Here is a 14,720-nt window from a genome sequence, read left to right on the forward strand (position 1 = left end):
AGGCCATCGCCGTGGCCATCACCACCGACGTCTCCCATTCCGACACTCACTCCACCCAACGCGGATAGACCCTTTCGCTGGCTGCGCACACATTCACGCCGTCTTGACTCTGCAGCAAACTCGGCTGCCTTAAAGTACCGCCCGCCGCCCTCACGCGTGCCATCACCTCCGCCTCCACACGCCGCCGCTCCTCCGCAACGTCACCCACGCCGCCGCACATGTCCACCATGAGCGGAAGCGGCGACCAGGAGCGCGAGCACGCTCTCGAGGCCTACAAGTCCAAGCTGCTCGAGTCTAGAGAATGGGAGGCCAAGCTCAAGGCGCTGCGACTGGACATCAAGGGCCTGCAGCACGACTTTGACGTATCCGAAGACAACATCAAGGCGCTGCAGAGCGTCGGCCAGATAATAGGAGAGGTGCTGAAGCAGTTGGACGAGGAGCGATGTACGTGCACGTGTGCATCCTGCCAAAAGACGCCACACTAACGTCGCCGCAGTCATTGTCAAGGCATCCTCGGGGCCCCGTTACGTCGTCGGATGCCGGTCCAAGGTCGACAAGGCCAAGCTCAAGCAAGGCACACGCGTGGCCCTCGATATGACGACACTCACCATCATGCGCATGCTTCCCCGCGAAGTCGACCCGCTCGTCTACAACATGTCGCTCGAAGACCCAGGGCAGGTCAGCTTCGGCGGCATCGGCGGCCTGAACGAGCAGATTAGGGAGCTACGCGAGGTCATCGAACTGCCGTTGAAGAACCCCGAGCTGTTTCTGCGGGTAGGCATCAAACCGCCAAAGGGAGTGCTACTCTACGGACCGCCAGGCACGGGCAAGACACTCCTGGCACGCGCCGTGGCGAGCAGTCTCGAGACAAACTTCCTCAAGGTCGTCAGCTCTGCCATTGTCGACAAATACATCGGAGAATCGGCGCGTCTCATCCGTGAGATGTTTGGGTACGCAAAGGAGCACGAGCCCTGCATCATCTTCATGGACGAGATTGATGCTATTGGCGGTCGTCGCTTCTCCGAGGGAACGTCGGCAGACCGTGAGATTCAGCGAACCCTCATGGAGCTGCTGAACCAGCTCGACGGCTTCGACTACCTAGGGCAGACCAAGATCATCATGGCGACGAACCGACCCGACACGCTCGACCCCGCTCTGCTTCGCGCCGGGCGTCTTGACCGCAAACTCGAAATCCCCCTACCCAACGAAGTGGGCCGTCTCGAGATTCTGAAAATTCACTCTGGCAGCGTAGTGACGGATGGCGAGATCGACTTCGAGAGCATTGTGAAGATGAGCGATGGCATGAACGGTGCCGACCTTCGCAACGTTGTCACCGAGGCGTAAGTGTCTCTTCCGTGTAACTGTGACATGGCTAACACATCGCAGCGGCCTCTTCGCCATCAAAGACTACCGAGACTCGATCAACCAGGACGATTTCAACAAGGCAGTGCGGAAGATGGCCGAGTCGAAGAAGCTAGAGGGCAAGCTGGACTACCAGAAGCTATGAGCCAGCACCTACGCTTGGATGGTAATGATGATGTGAAGATTAGCCATGGGCATCATGTACGATAGCATCATAGAAAGAGGCTGGAGCAATGATTCGTCTGCCCCACTCTGTTTATCCGATTCGTGATGAGTCCAATGCGTACATACATTTCCTCGCACAGCGCCAGAAGAGCAGGCGATGCCCTTGCGTTATGATAGCACTTGAATTCGAAACAGGAGAAAAGAAAGCAATGTGTGGGCTTTCCACACCGTCTGCGAACATGACAACAGTATTCTGCTGAGGCGTGATCACAATGCATGGATACCCGTAAACGGCGTGCTAGCGTACCTGACGTATCCCGCAAAACTCTCCGACTGTCCGACAAGCGCGTGTGATAGTGCAACGTCACGCGTTTAGACGCGGCATCATTCCAAGGTTCGATTATTCCAAGCTTGGGCCTGCGACAACCAACCCGCACCACCCCGGCGGTCTCAATTGCATGCCCATGATGGAAATGGACGGGTCTCAGTCGCCGAGCAAGGCAAAGCGCTCGCGTACCGAAATGGAGGCTGACAGCGCCGTCTCTGCAAAGAAAGCTCCTGTGCAGGCTCTGGACGACGGTATGTCCCTTGTGCATCCGTTGCGCGTCAAGTTCCTAACAACCTCCCCAGACGATACTTCCTCCTCCGACGATGACTTTGGTCCCGCCCTTCCGTCTTCAGCGCCGAAGCGAAAAAAGCGCAAACTGCCCTACGAGAAGCTTTACGTCGCTGCGCTGCCCGGCGCGACCCGCTACTCCAAATCGCTAATGCACCGCGAGCAATTGTGCTTTACCACCTTTACCCCCCACACCGACTTCCTCATAACGAGCTCTGTCGACGGCGTGGTCAAGTTCTGGAAAAAGGACTTTGGCGGCGTAGAGTTTGTCAAAGAATTCAGGGCGCATACCGGGGAGATCAAGTCTGTCAACGTGAGCGCCGACGGCCGTAGCTTTGCTACCTCCGGCTCGGACAAGACAATCAAGATCTTCGATGTCGTCACCTTCGATCTGCTGGCCATGCTGAGCGTCGAGTACACGCCTAGAGCGGTTTGCTGGCTGCACGGCCGAGGCGCAAGCTTTCCTCAACTGGCCGTCAGCTCCGAAGAAGACAGTTGGATCCGCATTTACGATGGCAGAGGGGAGAATCCAGAGCCGTTACACATGCTCAGGAGCGTTCACAGGGCGTCAGTGAACCTAATGGCATACAATAGCGAATTCGACTGTGTTGTGAGCGTCGATCAAGGTGGTATGGTGGAATACTGGAGGCCCAATGGAAACTTTGAGAAGCCAGACAATGTTTGGAGGCTGAAGAGCTCTACCAGTCTGTTCGACTTCAAGAAGTCAAAAAGTGTGCCCTCGTCGCTTACCATATCTCCCACGGGGAAGCAGTTTGCGACGCTTTCATTCCCGGATCGCAAGGTCCGCGTCTTCGACTTTGCCACCGGCAAACTTCATCGCACGTACGACGAATCAATCGAGACCATCACCAGCATGCAACAGGCTGGTACCGCTGTCCAGCATCTGGAAGACATGGAGTTTGGTCGACGCATAGCCATCGAAAGAGAGCTCGACCAGCCTATGACGAGGTGTCGCATGAATGTGACATTTGATGAGACAAGCAATTTCATCCTATACGGCAGCATGTACGGCGTCAAAGTGATCAACACACTGACCAACAAGCTTGTGAAGCTGTACGGCCAGGAAGAATCCATCAGACCGCTATGGCTGTGCCTCTACCAAGGGCAACCAGAGAAAAAGGGTGTTGTCACTGTCGAAATGGCAGCGAGCGAGAACCCGTTACTACAGGAAGCCGAGGCCAGAGATGCCATGCTCGTCACTACAGGTTCTGGCAAGGTCCGTTTCTACATGTACACTAACGATGCCAGCGCTACCAAGTCGACCCGTGATGTGCAGAACGAAAAGCCTCGCGTTGCTGCCTCCAGCAAACAAAGAGACGACAAAGCACTCGCCGCAACAGGCACTACAGCTACTCTCCACACCACCTACGGCGATATTACCATCCGTCTCTTCCCGGACGCCGCTCCCAAGGCCGTGGAAAACTTCGTCACACACGCGCGCAACAACTACTACAACAACGTCATATTCCACCGCGTGATCCGCAAATTCATGATACAGACTGGTGACCCACTTGGTGACGGCACTGGTGGAGAGAGTATTTGGGGCAAGGAGTTTGCAGATGAGTTCTCCAACTTGAGACACGACAAAGCCTACACTGTGAGCATGGCGAATGCCGGCCCAAATTCGAATGGAAGTCAATTCTTCATTACCACCGAAAAGACGGTAAGTCCTTGTCTTCTCGTTTACTTTCAGTTTCACGATGAGGCGGTGCGCTGACTGTGACATGTATGCAGCCCTGGCTTGACAACAAGCATACCATCTTCGGACGAGCGATTGCTGGGATGGATGTTATTCACAAAATCGAGAATACCAAAGTATACAAAGAGAAGCCGGAGGAGGATATTAAGATCATAAGCATTTCCATTTCTTGAAAACGCGGTCTCGAGACGGACGCCCGAGCTCATTGCGTGGAGCAACGTCATGCTTGTACATTAGCTTGGATGGTCATGTGGGCTGAACATTTGCAAAGCTCCGGTATCTACTGGCACTACCTGAGGTTGCGCGTATGATGGTAAACAGGGAATTCAGACTGCAGGTGTCACATTTCATGTCTGCTGCATGGTCTGCAAGTTCGATACACTGACCACTTCTTGTTATTCCCCAGCTACTAATAATTCGTGCAAGTCTCGATACACGTTCTATTGCTTCAAAGGCCAGCCCACAACCAATGCAAGCACTGTCCCTCCATAGCAGAATGCCAACCCAACCGTGCGCCTGAACCCGCTATTCATTTCAAACGCCTGATAATGAGAAAAATTGCACGTCGTTGCTATTCAAGATCCTGGTATCATATGCGAACGAATGCGAGTGCGCCAATGCCTTTCATGACGCCCCGTTGTCCCAAACCACGCAAAGAATACCGAATGATAAACCCATACACAGAGAGCAGGGGCTCGTAAGGATAGTGCCGTCCCTAGGTGCGAAAACAAGCAGTTGTAAGTTTGATACTTGAAAAGGTGGTTTTGTACGATGCATGACTACTTTGCGACACCTTGGGAAGAAGAGCTGCGTCCCACGGAATGTTGTGCAGGCGCACTAGTGATAGAAGTGCGCTTTTGAGTCTTGACAACGTCGAGTTTCTTCTTAAGAGCCCGTTGCCGGCTTCTCATTTGTTCAAGGACTGCGTTGGTTAGTTGGGTACACTTTGGGGACACTGTAGCGAGACTTACGCTTCTGGATCGAGCGCCGATCTTCGCCGTCGAGGCCATTAATCTCCTCGGCATCAGCCTTCTCGTTGGACGATTCTTCTTCCTCTTCAAGAACAGCTTGAAGCATCGTGATGGCAGTCCAGTAGTTGATATCGCAGTCCGCCAGGTTGTGTCCAGTGAGTTCATCAATGGCTGCCTGGCGACTCATCTCTAGCGACCGGTCATATAATAGTTTCTCAGCGGTAACACCAGTCGTAAGTAGAATGTTCTCCGCGGAACCTACAGCAGTTGCAGAGCTGGATGCCGCCGATTGATTGTGAGGATGGCTTGGATGATCTGCCGGTAGCTGCCCCTGTGCCTGCTTGAGCTTACGTGCGACAATCTCAGATTTGACGCAGCATTCGTTGAATCGATCTCGCATCCATGAGACCACCTGACCCAGCTTTGCATTGGTTCGGCTTGTTCCGTCGGGGCCACTATTACGGCGGGCGCGATTCCAGTAGCTGCCAGTCAGGTCCATAGCCTTGTTCAACATTGCCAACGTCTTGACGAAGAGTACCAGCGCTTCCTCGGAAATGATGAGAATAGTATCAGGCGTCAAATCTTCGTCGTCATCGTCATCGTCGATCACATCGCTGTTGGGCTTGCGAGCAACGCCAGTGGAACCGACTCCTAAAGCTGGGTCGCTTGGTGCAACCGGAACAAGCTGACTGTATTTGACTTCAGCGAAGCCATATACAACGTGGCTGAGCTGGGCCAGATCCTCAATCCTTTTGACCGTCATGGTATCTTCATCTTTGCCAACGGATTTGCCTCCATCGCCGACCATTAGCATGCTGCTTTGCGCAGTGGGATAGGCTGGGAATGCGGAATAGCCCTGTGGGGGTGAGACGCCCTTCATGACCGGCGGAGACAGACCAAGCCCTCGGATATTGACCATGTTCATAGCCTTGGAAAGAGCAGAGGTGGCGGTTTCAAAGCTTGGGCGGTATTGTCGCCGGCTGTAAGAAGCTGTGCGCTGGTGCGTAATGGTAGGCTTTTGCTGAATCTGGATGGCTTTCGAGGGGACTGCGCCAGTGGTTGATGTTGGCGACCCTTGCGTTGTCGATCGTCGCTTCATTGCTGCTTCCCGGTGGAGGGGACGATCCCGCTGTGTTTGTGGACTATTCGCAATCTCGTCTGCCAGTGCGTCAATCTCCACACGCCGTTTTTCCACAAAGACAAACCCCTCGTCAAGCGCGTTATCTTGTGCTGCTCGCTCTGCCGCCTCTTTCAACACGTTTGCTTCCGTCCTCTGTGGGATTCGCTCGCGATCCAGGTGCTCCTTGAGACCGATGTATGGCGGGCCTTGTTCGTCGCGAGAGTACTTGCGCCTGTGGCTGGTGGCAGTAGGTGCTGTCGTCTGGTCTTGCAGCGTCGCAGTACGTCCTGGTGCGGTTGCAGCGTTGGTGAGCGTAGGCCGACGATGCTCACGCGTTGGAGTGCGTCCGTCGTTGGGCTCAATAGGGGCGTTACTAGCTCGTCTTGCAGGCAGATATTGCGGTGGAGTGCCTGAGAAGTTGCCGGATACAGGTCGAGAAGCCGGCCGTGAAGGTGGTGTTGTCCCAAGGCCTGTCGTCCTGTCCCTGGTCGAGATCGAATATGGACTGTCAGTAGGCCTGGATTCCAGCTCGAGGGGCGCCTTGTGGACTCGCTGGGGTGGCTCAATGGGTGGTTCTAATACGGAGGTTTGCATACGCTCAGACGCTTGCATAGAACCCGGAAGGTCCTCATCGACCATGTCTGGAATCTCATCGCGAATGACGGCATCTGAGAAGAAATGCTCGTATGACATGCGTTCGGTTGGCTTTCGCTTCAAGAGTGCGCGGATAAGGGTCTTCATGGCCCTGGTGCAGACGAGGCCTTCTGGAAATCTGACCTGGTCCTTGCGCTCTTCAATCTTGCGCAGTAGCTCTACGTGGTTGTTCGCCCTGAATGGCGGTCGGGCGCACATCATTTCGAAGAGCACAGTTCCCACAGACCACAGGTCGGCCTTTGCGTCGTACTTTTCATACCGCAGAATCTCAGGTGCCATGTAGAGGGGAGAGCCACACAGGGTTTCGGCCAGCGAGGTAGTCGGCAGAATTCTAGCGAAGCCGAAATCAGCGATCTTGAGCATGGGCAGCGAGGCGATGCCGGTGGCGGGTATCAAGGAATTGGCGCTGGCAGCCAGAGGCATGCGTTCGAGGGTGCCACTCTGCGAGTAAAAGATGGAGGAGGGGTTGAGGAGCAGGTTCTGGGGCTTGAGATCACGATGAATGTAGTTCTTGGACCGCAGGAATTCCAGGGCGCTCGCCATCTGCTTGGCAAAGTGGCGGACGACAACCTCGTGCAGGCCGCCAACGGTCGGGTTCGGGTACTTTTCTATCATGCGCTGCGTCTGCGGGTGGTTTACGAGGTCGGCGCGCTTCTTGATAAAGGCTGACAGGTCGCCGAGCTCGCAGAACTCCATGATGATGTGCATGCGGGACGGCGTCTCGTGGCAGTCGATGAGCGAGACTATGTGCGGGTGGTGCAGACTGCGCAGAATGGAGATTTCCGAGACGAGGTTGTCCTTGAGCTTCTTGTTGAGCTTGTTCATATTGACCGACTTGATGGCGACGGACTGGCGCTTCTCCTGTGCGGCGAGACAGTTAGCACTCGGCGCACGCCCCGGGCAAGGGAGGGCAGCAACGTACAATGTGAATGCCGCGGTAGACTTCGGCGAAGCTGCCCTTGCCAATGTGATGCAGGCGCTTGAACTTTCCGATGACCTGCTCCGAGCCCGTGGCTGCGGGCGTCGACACTGGCGGCGACGCGCCCGACCGCCTGGGGGCGAGCGGGTTGGGGGGTGTTGCCATGGTCGGCGGCGCTGGCTGAGCAGCCGGGCGTCAGCTACCAGCGAAGACGTGGGTACAGCGCGGCCGTGAGGGCGTTGGACATGGGCTGGCGGGAGGCGGGCGGTGGGCGGTGGTCGAGGGCGGCCGATGGTGGTGATGGATGGCCGAGGGACGGGGATGCAGGGCGCGACGAGCAGCTGGGCGCGGGAGAGAAGAGGTTCGGCGCAGGGCGGCAGAGACGAGTGGGAGAGTATGTAGGGTATCGCGAGCGCAGCGTGTCGGGGGAGCGAGGAGCACCACAGGCAGTACAATACAAGAGGCCGACGCCGTGGCTCGAGGCAGGCGTGCGCGTGTCACATGCAGGAAGCCGGCCGGGATGCTTGATAACGACGCGTGCCCCTCATGCGCTAGCACCACATCGCCCGCCTGCACGCTCCAACATGCCTCTTGTCTGGTCGCACGCATTCTGAATGCAAGTCATGCTCCCCTGCGCGAACGACCATGTGGCCGGCTTCATGGTCGGGTCGACCCGTCTATCTACGCCGTACCTGCAGCCCGCCTGATGCGGCGGCGTCGACTGCCTACAGCCTGACACCCCTCACAAGCACCCATAGTATCACTGGCACGATCACGTTGTCGTTGCCGCCTGTGAGGACCGCCTCGTTGAGGCTTGCGCCCGTCGCGCACAGAGCCGCCTTGCCCAGCGTGAGCAATGCGTCGTGAGCCCACTCGCCCTCTGTCCTGTGCCCTGCCGCACCGCTTTCCCACCCGACGCGGAGCCACACTCTACTTACCACGAGTCCAGCCGACACTGCGACTGCAAACGCCAAGGACCCTTCCAGGGACTTGCCGCCTGCCCAGGGCCATTTCCGCCGCCCGTAGCGCCGCCCGACGAGGGATGCTGCTGCGTCGCCCATGCCCACACATATAACTCCCGCCACCATACTCACGTCCCTGTCTTCCACCTCCCAGCCTTGCCACGGCTCGTCGCCAGCCCGTTCCACTCCTGCGAGCGATAGCCACAGCGGGATCGCACACCCAATCAAGAGGAAGATGTGCGACACCACCACGGGGCCTCGGAGATCGCGGCCATCCACGTACGGCGTCAGGAACCTGGCAATGGGCTTGGACAGCGGCGGAAGCTGCGAGGCGCGAATCAGATCGAGGAGGAGGAATATCGCAAGTACCAGTGCAAGCGCCAGCGCAACAAAACAAGGGTCGATGAAGATGGTCGGCAGGAGCATCGCCACCATGGTGCCGTGGAACACCTTTCTGCGTGTGTCGACTTCTACCACTGCAGAAAGCGAAAAGACCGCTACGAGGCCAGCGAGTATGGTTCCTGCACAGTACACGCACAGCAAGAGACGCGTAGTCGCTTCTCCCAGTACTATGCGGCGAACATATTCCGCCAACGACAGATGGTGTGTGAGTCGGGCCATGTCATCTGCGTGCCGTCTTGTCGGCAGAGGAACCCACCAGTTCAAATCCCACGTGAACACTTCCCACCGCACGCGTGATATATTGCCGAAGAGGTAGCTGATGGCCCATCCAAAAGGTTCGTGTTGGTGAAGAGCATATTTGCCGATACTATACCGAATTGGTCCCAGTATCAGGCCTACCACAATCACGTAGAAGTATCCAGCGTAGAGCCATTTCCTCCTTGTGGCTTCGGTGGGCGTGAGCGATAAATAAGACTGCACAATCGATTCCGACTGTCTTCGGTTCGAATACCGATGCTGTGACGTATGGTCTTCAGCAACGAGGACTGGGAGGGTATTCCTACGCTTACGTCCACTGTTAGGAGTGGACCCTGCTGCAGAAGTAGACTGCTGAAAACCAGTCTTTGTCGCTTCGGCGGCGGACCGCGGCTCGCTGCCCTCCATGCAGGGTCTGATGTGTCTGACCGAGTCTAAAACGTTGACTTTAAGGCTCTTGGTCTTTTGGAGGGGCTTGTCGAATCTGGGTTCTTCATCCGTATCACTGTCACTCACATCTTTCCAGGAATCGCTTCCATCGCGTTTGGATCCCAGACTACGGGTCAACACCTGCAAGAAGTTCTGTCGAGCTCGAATGACTTGGCCAGCACGTCGAAGCCTCCATCGCGGAATGCGTGCAAGTGCAACGCCCCACTTCAAGATGTTGCCGCAGAGCAAAAACACCCCCAGCCCGCCTAGCCACAGTAAGACACCGAGTATGGCTGCTTGAGGGGTGTCTGAGAACAAGAGGAGGTTGATAAGCCCAATTGAAAGCAGGTGCAGCTCTGCTGGTAGAAGGCTCGTAGTGGTGAGGTAGTATAGCGGCGGTAGCAGCGCTTGATGCAGAGCAAACAACGTCACCAGAAGTTCGGGATCTAGACCTTGGTTAGGCGGGGGTAACTTGAGTTTGTATGGTGTCTGTGCAAACAGCCGAGACGGTATGTCGGTGTTCTCGGCAGCGATCAGGGGCATGATGGAGACCAGCCAGTGCAGAGGAGAGTAGCCCAAGGTAGCGCTCCTGAAGGGAATAAGTCTGGCTGGCAACGCAGCTAAGCCGAGCAACATGTTGGGTAGAAGAGGCTTTGGTGATGAGGCAAAGAGTGACAGCGCAATGAGGACGGGCAGTATTGGGGGGTAGAGGATGGTGGCAGGATCGAAGGCGGCTGGTAGATGTATTCGACGGCCAAGCCGGAGACGAGAGTGATTTCTCCATGAGTAGTACAGAAGACGAAGCGGATACAGTCCCAAGACGCCGGCCATGATTGCAACGTGCGTCAACAATTCTACTAGACACGGGTTAACGACCTTGGGCCCATGCGTGGGGGGTGAGCTGACCTCTATGCCATGCCAGCAAATTGACCCAGCAGTCGCAACCGCGGACGGCGAGCGTGGCAATGCCCGCGAGCAATGCAGTTTCGGTCGTTCGCCTGACCAGCTCGTTGCGCCGCCGCTGGAGATACTTTTGCTTGGCCCTCCTCGCCTCGTCGTCGTCGCTGTGGTATGCGTCTCCCTTGCGCCTCGTCCGGTTGGTGCGAGCGAAGTAGCCCTCGAAGAGCTTTCTCCCCTCGTCGTCGATCTGTGTGGGAGTGAGCAGCGGACTCGCCCATTCGTCTGTGCCCGACGTCCGCGATTCGCGGAGGCCTTTGTGCGGTCGCAGGGGAGGAGCAGGCAGCGCCTTGACGAGGCTGTAGCCCTCGTCGTCGGCTTCGGTGCCGCTTTCGCTCGGGGAGTGCGGTGCCCGTTTCCTGCGTGTCCTGCCGTCCTTGTCGTGCATTGTCTTGCCTGGAGGCTCGGAAGAGGGTCGCGACTGCGAGGGCCGAGGGGCGCGATGCGTCGGGCCTGGTGACTGCCTCTGTGTCTGGTCTCCGTGACGCAGGTATGGATGGGGTGAGCGGCGGAACTGCTCGAGCTCTACCGTGTCATCTAGCGCGAGCGCGTCTGCGTCTGCGTCTGGGTTCGCGTCTGCGCGTGTGCCGGATCGCGGCATCCTTTGCGCCATGACGGCTCTGGCGGCTGCGCGCAACTCGATACCGAGCTTCCGACAACCCTTGGAAGTATCGTGGAGGCTGGCGCTGTGTCTATTGCGATACAATGCTCGAGCGCCACAAAGTCAACGTGAGGCGGTGGCGTTCCGATTGTACTCTTCACAGAGCCATGGCCGAACTGGCGGTCCCACGTTCGGCAAGCTGACGTAGCCACCCTTCTGGACAGATTCATGGTACATGCTAGCTTCATCACGCACCGGCTCCCTGGGTATCGCGCACTCTTATTCATAGCGTTGGCGGCATGGGTCTTTGATTTCTTCATCTATATTGTACAGCCATTTCTCACAACAGTGCACCGACAGGGGCGCCTACTGCAGATACTTGTGTTCCTTCAACCACGTCTTGACATCGTCCGCATCCCTCTCAAGCCATGCGGCTTTGGCGCTGATGGCGTCGATGCTCTGGGACAGCGCCATATCAAAGCCCTTGGTGCTCTTGCCCTTGAAGAACGCCTCAATGTCCTCTATGTGTTCCCGGTGGGTGAAGCCTGATGTTGTAATGGCAACCACCGAACTTAGCATGCTCAGGCTAGGGGGGAGCCTTCTCTCCAGCTCCTCCCAGTTATCCTTGACCCACTTCCAGAGCGCATGACAGCCCTCCGCGTGTGACCTCAATGCTGCAATGGGCAAGTAGATGTCTTGGCCCTTGACTTCGTCGCTGAGAGCCATGGCAAGCGTGCGCTGAATGAGCTCTGGAGACTTGGCACGGCCTAGTGCGCGAAGAGCCGAGTTGCGCTCGTCGCTTGTGGCGGCATTCCGAGTCTCGTTGACGATGACATCGTACTGCGTCTGGTCAGTCTGCATTCCATTCATCCTCGTAGCACTGCTTACCTCTTCTTGCCCACCATTCGCTAGCACAATGGCATACACGCTGCCGCGGATGTTGGGGTGAATGGCAGACTTGTCGCCTGCCTTGAACTTGTCAAACATGTCAAAGGATGCCTTGGTAATGTCCTCGTCGCCAGCGATACCGGCAGCACCAAACATGAGACCCTTGAACTGCTGCTCGATGTGACCGTCTTTTTCATTGAATGCCCATCCCAGCTCATGTGCCTTCTCTGCGCTGAGCTCCAACTGGAACTTCTTCAGAGCGTCCCGGATCTTCTGGTCCTCAAACATCCATGCACCCCGGAGGGAACTAATACGACCCGTGATCTCTCCCCAGACGACGAACTCTGCTTCGTGTTTGAAGCTGTCAAGGAGCGAGAGTATACCAGACGTTTTCTGGTAGCCAGATGCCGCCAGCGAGCCTGCGTCAGCAATCATGCCAGCTCGATCCTCAACGGTCAAGAGGCCCTCCTTGGCCGAGATGCCCAGCTTCCGTAGGCGCTCTGGCGTGTACGAGGTCCGGTAGAGGCCAGAGTGGTCCGCATTAAGCTTGAAGAAGTCGAGTTCCTTGAGCTTAAAGTCGGCTTCACGATCGAAAAGCGTCAAGTCTTCGTCAACTCCTTCCTTGGTCCGCAGCGCAAGGAATACGGGGTACAGGGTTTGATCCTCCTCTGGCTTGACATCGGCAGTGCGGAGGAAGCGGTTCTGCTTAAGGTGGATGGAATCAGTGCCTTCCGTGACGGTAACGACTGGGAAGCCGACCTTCTTGGTCCAGATGTCCATGACCTTGCCAACATCCTTGCCGCTGGCATCTGCTAAGGCAGCCCAGAGGTCACCAGTCTCTGTGTTGCCATAGGCGTGCTTTTTGAGATACCGGCGGATTCCTTCCATGAAGGTGTCCTCTCCGACATATTTGGAGATCATGCGGATGACACTCGAGCCCTTGGAGTATGAGATGGCATCGAAGATCTGGTTTATCTCGTCTGCGCGCTTTACCGGTACCTCGATGGGATGGCTGCTTCGTAGCGAGTCGAGCGAGAGTGCGCTGGCTAGATTGTCTGTAACATAGCCTTCCCAGACTTTCCAGTCAGGGTAGAAGACATTGCAGGAATACCACGACATCCACGTTGCAAATCCTTCATTAAGCCACAAGCCGTCCCAGAAGTCCATGGTCACGAGATTACCAAACCACTGGTGGGCAAGCTCGTGCTGCACCGTCTCGGCGACGCGCTGCTTGGTAGCTGCCCCGCTGACCTTTTCGTCAATGAGCACGTCGACGACACGATATGTGACGAGGCCCCAGTTTTCCATGGCACCTGCACTGAAGTCGGGAATCGCGACCATGTCCATTTTGGGCAGCGGGAAGGGACTGTCAAAGGTTTTTTCGTAGAATGCCAGCGTCTTTGCCGCCAGCTCGAGCGAAAAGCGGCCGTGCTCAATGTCCCGATCCTTTGGCGCATAGACTCGCACAGGGACGCGGAAGTTGTTCGTCTCGATGTAGTTGAGCTCACCGACAATGAAGCACAGGAGGTAGGTCGACATGAGAGGCGTCGGGCTGAAGGTGACGGCCTTGCGTCTTCCGCCCGAGATGGTGCTTTGGATCTGTTTCTCCGACGCTACGTCCATGTTGCTGAGACAGGTCATCTTCTCATCGGCGATGAGGGTGACGGTGAATTTGGCCTTGAGCGCGGGCTCGTCGAAGCAAGGAAACGCCCGCCTGGCATCTGTGGGCTCCATCTGGGTCGTGGCCATGTATGTGGTGGAGCCGTCGGCAGCCTTGAAGGAGGAGCGGTAGAAGCCGGCCATGTTGTCGTTCAGCACTCCGGCGAAGGCCATGGTGAGCTTCGCCTGGCTACCGCCCGGAATGGTCTGGTCGAAGCTGACCGTGGTCGTCTGCGCATCGTCGTCGGTGGCGACATGGGGCGACTCGGTGATGACTTGCTGGCCGGCCGTGACCTTGGTCGAGTGGATCTTGAGCTCGTTGGTGTTGAGGGCAATGGACGTGGTGTCGTCGACGACATCTAGACTGGCCGAGTGTCAGCAGGGCCCTCCTCACACGGGCGGACGGGCACGTACTCGATGGTGACGGTGCCCTGGTAGGTGAAGTTGGCAAAGTCGGGCTCGAGTGTCAGGTCGTAGTGGACGGGCTTGACGTTGGCGGGCAGCACCTCGCGACCCTTGGTGATGTCGATGGACGCGTGGCCCTCTGCGCCGAAGTGCTTGCACATGTTTCGTCGGTGGGAACAGTGCCTTGCGGGGACAAGGGCAGGGTGACGGGAGGGTGGTGGGGGACGAGGGACCGGGCGAGGGCTGTTGGTGGGGGGAGGAGAGAGTCGCGCGTTCGGTGTGAGCGTGTGCAGTAGCGTCCGCCGTGGCTTCAGTCGGCGGCTGGGAGCGGCCAGAAGACGTCCATGGTAGGTGAAGCGGTGCATCTGGCTTCTCGTGTGCTGTGTCGCGACCTGTCCCCTGCGCCGCGAGAGCTCGACGTCCTCCAGCGCTCTCTTCGCGGCCAGATGCAGCCTAGCTCGCATCGGGGCCGTGTCCACTATATAAGCCAGGCCGACGTCGCGTTGCGTTCCGGCACCACGCAAGAAGCTCGACGACGTCTCCCGCTCCTGGGGACGCCGTGTGTTCTGGCACTGCCCCGGCACTGCCAGTCTTGCTAGAGAGAAGCAGCCCTCGTTTGAGCCCTTTTGCAATTC

At 57.1% G+C, this 14,720-nt stretch overlaps 5 protein-coding genes across 5 annotated transcripts; 2 read left to right on the top strand and 3 right to left on the bottom strand.

Moving 5' to 3' along the window:
• Window positions 1-227: 227 nt before the first annotated feature.
• RPT4 (26S proteasome subunit rpt4) lies at window positions 228-1,507 on the top strand (the record flags this gene model as incomplete). Its single annotated transcript, XM_049334383.1, has 3 exons — window positions 228-444; window positions 497-1,340; window positions 1,387-1,507. The coding sequence occupies 3 exons, from the start codon at window positions 228-230 to the stop codon at window positions 1,505-1,507; spliced, it is 1,182 nt and encodes a 393-aa protein (XP_049186725.1).
• A 487-nt stretch (window positions 1,508-1,994) lies between these two features.
• On the top strand, window positions 1,995-4,036 carry J4E83_007480 (uncharacterized protein; the record flags this gene model as incomplete). Its single annotated transcript, XM_049334384.1, has 2 exons — window positions 1,995-3,827; window positions 3,899-4,036. 2 exons carry the CDS (start codon window positions 1,995-1,997, stop codon window positions 4,034-4,036), a joined length of 1,971 nt encoding a protein of 656 aa, XP_049186726.1.
• Window positions 4,037-4,642: 606 nt separating this feature from the next.
• Window positions 4,643-7,692, bottom strand: ATG1 (Serine/threonine-protein kinase; the record flags this gene model as incomplete). The annotated part of the gene is made up of 3 exons (XM_049334385.1): window positions 4,643-4,785; window positions 4,835-7,469; window positions 7,531-7,692. 3 exons carry the CDS (start codon window positions 7,690-7,692, stop codon window positions 4,643-4,645), a joined length of 2,940 nt encoding a protein of 979 aa, XP_049186727.1.
• A 2,751-nt stretch (window positions 7,693-10,443) lies between these two features.
• Window positions 10,444-11,302, bottom strand: J4E83_007482 (uncharacterized protein; the record flags this gene model as incomplete). Its single annotated transcript, XM_049334386.1, has 2 exons — window positions 10,444-11,218; window positions 11,295-11,302. The coding sequence occupies 2 exons, from the start codon at window positions 11,300-11,302 to the stop codon at window positions 10,444-10,446; spliced, it is 783 nt and encodes a 260-aa protein (XP_049186728.1).
• Window positions 11,303-11,499: 197 nt separating this feature from the next.
• J4E83_007483 (uncharacterized protein) lies at window positions 11,500-14,246 on the bottom strand (the record flags this gene model as incomplete). Its single annotated transcript, XM_049334387.1, has 2 exons — window positions 11,500-14,044; window positions 14,095-14,246. The coding sequence occupies 2 exons, from the start codon at window positions 14,244-14,246 to the stop codon at window positions 11,500-11,502; spliced, it is 2,697 nt and encodes an 898-aa protein (XP_049186729.1).
• Window positions 14,247-14,720: the final 474 nt, after the last annotated feature.

This window comes from Alternaria metachromatica (genome assembly GCF_023757995.1).
Source record: "Alternaria metachromatica strain BMP 0045 chromosome Unknown scaffold_18, whole genome shotgun sequence".
In the NCBI taxonomy this organism is placed as follows: Eukaryota; Fungi; Ascomycota; class Dothideomycetes; order Pleosporales; family Pleosporaceae; genus Alternaria; species Alternaria metachromatica.